This window comes from Lutjanus erythropterus, chromosome 4, assembly GCF_056507025.1.
Source record: "Lutjanus erythropterus isolate fLutEry1 chromosome 4, fLutEry1.hap2, whole genome shotgun sequence".
NCBI lineage: Eukaryota > Metazoa > Chordata > Actinopteri > Lutjaniformes > Lutjanidae > Lutjanus > Lutjanus erythropterus.
The window spans coordinates 43,018,015-43,024,010 of record NC_139320.1 but is presented as its reverse complement, the minus strand read 5'-3'; the positions used below and the strand labels follow the sequence as shown (position 1 = coordinate 43,024,010).

Genomic DNA, 5,996 nt, shown 5'->3' with positions numbered 1-5,996 from the left:
AAATGTCCATCCTGGTTTTTCAAAGTCCAACACGATGTCCATAAATGTTTCATTCTGTCAGTCCAAAACCAAAGATATTCAATGGGCCAGTTAAATACTTAAATATAAATACTGTCTAGGAGATAAAAAGTAGTTCCGGTAGATTATACTGCAGATAGACTTTATTTCCTACATGAATCTGCTCACAACAAGGTCTGTGGATTATTTCAATTTTTGGAAAGAGACAGTTTAGAAGTTTTCAACTGAATTCTTCTGGACATCTCTGTAGCACTGCAGTACTTCATTATAATGCTGTTGTGTTACACATTTTTCCTTCATAATGCAAAAAACTGCAGAGTCTGGATATTATACTTGGCCATATTCCAGTTTCAACAATATGTTAATTAATTGTGCTGTCTCAAAGACAATAAATGACAATCAATCAACCCTATTTCTTCCCTTGTTGTCCATCTTCCAAAAATGTGATACATTTAGATATTCTATTCCTGCTTTTACCCCTATAACCCACCTCGTGGTTTGAAAACCTCTATGTTAGTTAAATTTGTCTTTTTTTGTATTCTGGAATTCCCTAAATTTATACCAGAAGTACACAGAAATACATACATCTTCAAAGATCCACAAACCACACATAAACTAAAATATTAAGTTAATAATCCATCTACTCAATGTGCAACCGCAGTATTGAGAGCCTGCGCTTAACTTAAATCTGTCAGTGAAACCATGCAATAAGGCTGAAATCCACTTCAGATTTGTCCTCTCAGATCAAAGTGCTGAGTGTTTGCACGGGGATCAAATGGAGCAGCGAGAGGGCAACAACAGCGATTCTGTGTGAGGATTAAAAACCGCCATTAATTAAATATATTCCTCCGCCAAAACTGCTCCTGCATTTTTAAGGCGATGATGCAAACATTAATACTTGCCACGGATTGTCACTCTATTCATCAGCGATTCTCTTTGAGGATTATTGTCGGGGACGCCTCTGGGGTGTGTAGCATGCACACATGGAAGACAACACATTTGGCGGGGAGTCCCCCGTTGTAAAGAAAAAAAAAAAAAAGCTTGAATCCCAGGAGAAGAATGGCAGGAAAACCGGGAAAACAAGACTGCAATGAGCAAAAAATTTGTGACTCTTAAATCTGAGACTGTTTAAGACTGTTAAAATGGACAAATATTCATTATAAGAGTTGTCACTATACCAGAATTTTAAACTTGGAAACAATAATACTATACAAAAACGATATGAAAGACACAAAAAATATGATTTTTTTTTTCTTTTTTAAAAAACCTGCACACAGCGCTGGTACAGAAAAAGTCACTGAACACTGTCTGGTTTTACTGCTGCCAGCCAAATTTCAGGCAGCATGAGACTGAAAGGCACAATATGCAACATAAAAACAAAACAATGTGTAGATCCATATACATGATGTAACACTGCATAACAATCCCTTTCAGTCATCACTTATGACCCACTAGAAGTCACCTGTGGTTGGAGTTTGTATCGGCAGAGACCCTTCCCTCTGCATCTATGTTTTTATTTCCTCATTATTTTCCTCAACAACTTCATCAAAGTCTTTCTGGTGTTTCAGAACAGTTCAGACAAAATCCTACTGATTCTACCTTTAACTAGACTTAAAAAAAAACAAACTAGACTTCAGTCTTGAATGAACAATTTCTTTTATATTATTGCATACTTTTGATACTATAACTATTGGATATTGTATTGTTTTAAAGGGACAGTTCACCCCCCGAATCAAATCCATCCATCTAGATTTTTTTTTGGTGTGAGTTGCAGACTTCTGGATATTTGCAGAGAGGTTTGTTGTCTGGTCAACATAATGGGACTTAATGACACTCAGCTTGTGGTGCTCAGAGCACCACAAAAATACACTTGCAGAACTAAAAAGTAGCACCTCTTCCCAAAAATTACGACCCTGTTAGTCAAGGTAAACCGCACAGCAGTTTCATGTAGGAACGATTTTCTTCCTGCAGTGGAATCTAACAGAGCTACTTTTTCTCCCAGAACTACCTTCCTCTCTACTAAAAGAGAAAGTAGTTCTTACAGGAAACTGCTCTCAACAAGGTATGTGGATTATCTTGAGTGACTGAGTCACTTCATTTCTGGAAAGAAACACTGCTGTTATATTTTTGGTGCTTTGAGCACCACAAGCTGAGTACCATTTAGCTCTGTTATATTGGAGAGAAGGCACACATCTCTATGGCTGATATCTCCACAACTCTGTAACTCAAACCAACAAAAACTCAGGATGAACAAACACCACTGAAGGCCAGGGGAAAATATAGATATTTTGATATGAACTGTCCCTTTAAACATGTGCTACTTCTGACAACCTTATGAGACAGCTACCAAAATGACAACAATAACACCAGGAAACTGAACATGAATTCCACAAATTTATTATCCTCCAAAAGGCCAGAACCAAGAGTTCTTATAAAAGGCACTTAAATTTCCCTTTATCTTCAATAAATGCATCTAAACAACAAATTTCATAGCTTTAAATTAAATATATTTACAATAAATAAAACATTTATACAGATTTATACAATTAATCATGCCACTTTCAGGGAGGAGAATAGACCATTATTTCCCCAAGATAACTTCCCATAACAGTCTTCTTCTTTTTTTGTTTTTGCTTTGAAACACTGGGCATGTCTACTGCACAGACCACTATGAGACAGAAAAATATGGGTAACAATACTGAACATTTCCCTTTATGCACTGAATACTGTTTATAGATAGTTTGTCATAGTGACTGACGCCTGTACCTGTGTGTCCTTTTGCAGCAGCAGAGCAGTAACTGACAGTTCAACTCGACCACTCATCTTCTTACAAAGTCTTTAGCAGCTCCTTACTCAGGGCGTGTGTGTGTGTGTGTGTGTGTGTGTGTGTGTGTGTGTGTGTGTGTATGTGTTTGTGAGTGCATGTGGTTGGCAGTGTGTGTGTCTGTGTGTGTCTTGCTCCCTCTCAGACATGTGTGGGGTTGTCTGAGTGCAGGTCAGTCTTGGCCATGTGCAGAACCACAGCAGGAGATTTGTAGTGGCAGTGTGTGCTGCCACAGCTCACCCCGCTGCAGGGTTTCCTGCTTCTAGTCCTGTCCGTCAGCTTCCTGCTGCACAGGCCCTGCCAGGTTTGCAGCGTCTTTGAGCTCCACACCCACACCCCGCTGGTGATGCCCACCACCAGCGACATGAAGATCTTCAGCATGAACACGGCCACTGTGGGGACGGACGTCTGCAGTGAGCAGTCGCTGCTGAGCCCGTTGAACGAGCCGCACTTCATCTGCAGCCCCCTCAGCTTCCAGTAGTCCATGTTCAGCCGCTCATAGAAGTAGCAGACGATGACACAGGTGGCTGGTACCGTGTACAGGATGGAGTAGATGCCGATCTTCACCATGAGCTTCTCCAGCTTCTCTGTGTTGGTGCCCTCCGTCTTCATCACCTTGCGGATGTGGAAGAGGGCCACAAAGCCGGTGAGGATGAAGGAGGTGCCGATGATCAGGTAGCAGGAGAGAGGGATGAGGACGAAGCCGGTGAGCGCCCCGGAGTCCATGCTGCCCACGTAGCACAGCCCCGTCAGCTCATCTCCAGCCACCTTCCTCATGGTGAGGATGATGATGGTCTTCAGAGCGGGGATGCCCCAGGCGGCCATGTGGAAGTAGTTGCTGTGGGCTTCAATCGCCTCGTGGCCCCACTTCTTCCCTGCCGCCAGGAACCAGGTGAGGGTGAGGATGACCCACCAGATGGACGAGGCCATGCCGAAGTAGTAGAGGATGAGGAAGACGATGGTGCAGCCCGTCGACTCTAACCCCTCCTGGATGATGTAGAGCTCACCGTTCTCCCGGTCACAGGCAATGTTCTCAGCCCCGGCCACGGAGCGGATGATGAAGGCCACGGAGTAGACGTTGTAGCACATGGAGAGGAAGATGATAGGCCGCTCCGGGTACTGGAAGCGGTGAGGCTCCAGGAGGAAGGTGAGGACGGTGAAGGCGGTGGAGACAAAGCAGAGGATGGACCACACCGTCATCCAAATGAAGGCAAAGTCTTTATCCTGCCTGGACCAGAAGACGTCCACGGCGGAGGAGCAGCGTGGTGCGCACGACTGGCTCTTCTCCACAAACTGGAACTTGTCGGGGTTCTCGCAGGAGCCCATGCTACCCGGAGAGCGCCCGCTGCTGGTGCCCGGCTGCCTGGGGCGTGGGGGCACCGGAAGCATGCCCTCACCTTTTTTGCCCTCTGTTCTGGTCTCGTTCTCGGGGGCCTCCATGCACAGGGCATTGGGGTCATTTCTGGTGGGCAGCCTGGAGCAGTCGAGCGAGTCTGGCCAGGTATAGCTGAACTTCTTCATGATGGGGGCACACCTCTCCCTGGCCTGCTCGCACATGGGTCTGCAGGCGGGGATGGAGGTGGACACTTTGTCCGTGCACATGGGGGCGTAGAGGGAGCAGAGGAAGAAGCGGAGGTGCACATCGCAGCCGTAAGCCACCAGAGGGGCGAACTCTTGGAGCTTGATGGCAGCCTCCCTCTGGTCATCGTGGTCCATGAAGTTGGGCATGCGGGTCAGGTTGTAGCCGATACCCTCGCACATGGGGATCACGATGGGCTCGCACTTGGCCGGTCTGCCCCTCTCCAGGTCGTAGGAGCCTATCTCAAAGCTGGAGCCAGAAATCACCAGCAGACACCACAAAAAAATCACCACCTTCAGCGGACAACCGTCCATGCTCATTGTTTTAGTCAAAAAACTGAGCTCTGTCTTTCAAAAACGAGCATGAAAAAGTCAAAAACACGGTCACAGAGAGATCCCCGCTATTTCCCCATGGCGCAGGCAGGTCCAAATGTTGCCGTTACCGCTCCGTTAGAAGATAAAAACCCTCCAAAAACAGCCTTACACAGAAAGTAGCTGACTGTTTAATTGTTCAGTCTTGTATTAAAACGATTAATCCCACAGACGGTCGAGGTAAAGGTCCGTAACTAAGACGTGACAGTCGGAAACTTCGACAAACAATGGAGGAAAATCATCAAAATCAAACGCCGAGAGCGGACCGTAAATCCTCACGCCGACCGTTAGCAGCCGTTGATAAAAGGCGGGTATCAAAGCAGCCGCTCGCGCTGTTTGTCGCCGCTCCAAAAAGGCTGTTTGAGCCGCGACTCTCGTCCGTCTGTCGGCTCCTGCTCTTCGTCCTCCGCTTTCAGGCTCGACACTGAAGTTTGAGAGCCGCTCAGTGGGACCTCAGTGAGGGGAGAGACAGAGAGGAGGAGGGGGGTGGGCGCTCCGTGACGCTCACATTTCAACCGGCAGCACCACACAAGGAAAATTATCAGACAGATGCTGGAGCATGGTCAAATACCTCTGATATTTCTGCTGTGTATCGCGTTCAGAAGCCTTTACTTGAGCTAAGTAGCCACAGTGCAAAATACTAATTTACAGGTGAAAGTACAGCATTTAATATTCAGATTAAGTGAAGTATTATCAGTAAAATGCATTTGAAGTTTTCATTTTCACTGGTGGAATGTACATCACGTAAGTACTGTACAGAACTAACTACACACACTGGTTCTTGCATTTCGAGTATTTATATTCATTCTTGGGACACACTTTATAACAGAGGTTCTCAAGCTGTGGGGTTGGGTCCCACTGCTGGGGCATGGAGTCACTGCAGGTGGGACGGGGATGACCAGGGGAAAAAGTTTAATGAATGTGATTTATGTACGGAGAATAAACAAACAAATGTTTGCTGATGCTTTGGCCCTGACCTTCACTTGACTAAAACTAAACTTTGATCTTAAAAAAAGAGTCGCTTCCCTTCTCACTGTTAATGTTTGATAAAAGAAAATTGTAGGGTGTAAACTCTTTTCAGCTTCTGAAGTGGGCCAGTCCAGAAAAAGTTTGAGAACCACTGTTTTAGAGGAAAATTAGACTACTTTTAGCAGTTTTTAGTCAAACATACTCTATAAATTCTGTTTTTACATACAAAAACACA

The 5,996-nt window shown here is 45.2% G+C and overlaps 1 protein-coding gene across 1 annotated transcript; it reads right to left on the bottom strand.

Moving 5' to 3' along the window:
• Positions 1 to 2,399: 2,399 nt before the first annotated feature.
• Positions 2,400 to 5,242, bottom strand: fzd9b (frizzled class receptor 9b). The gene has a single exon (XM_084718073.1). The coding sequence runs from the start codon at positions 4,739 to 4,741 to the stop codon at positions 2,984 to 2,986; it is 1,758 nt and encodes a 585-aa protein (XP_084574199.1). The 5' UTR covers positions 4,742 to 5,242; the 3' UTR covers positions 2,400 to 2,983.
• Positions 5,243 to 5,996: the final 754 nt, after the last annotated feature.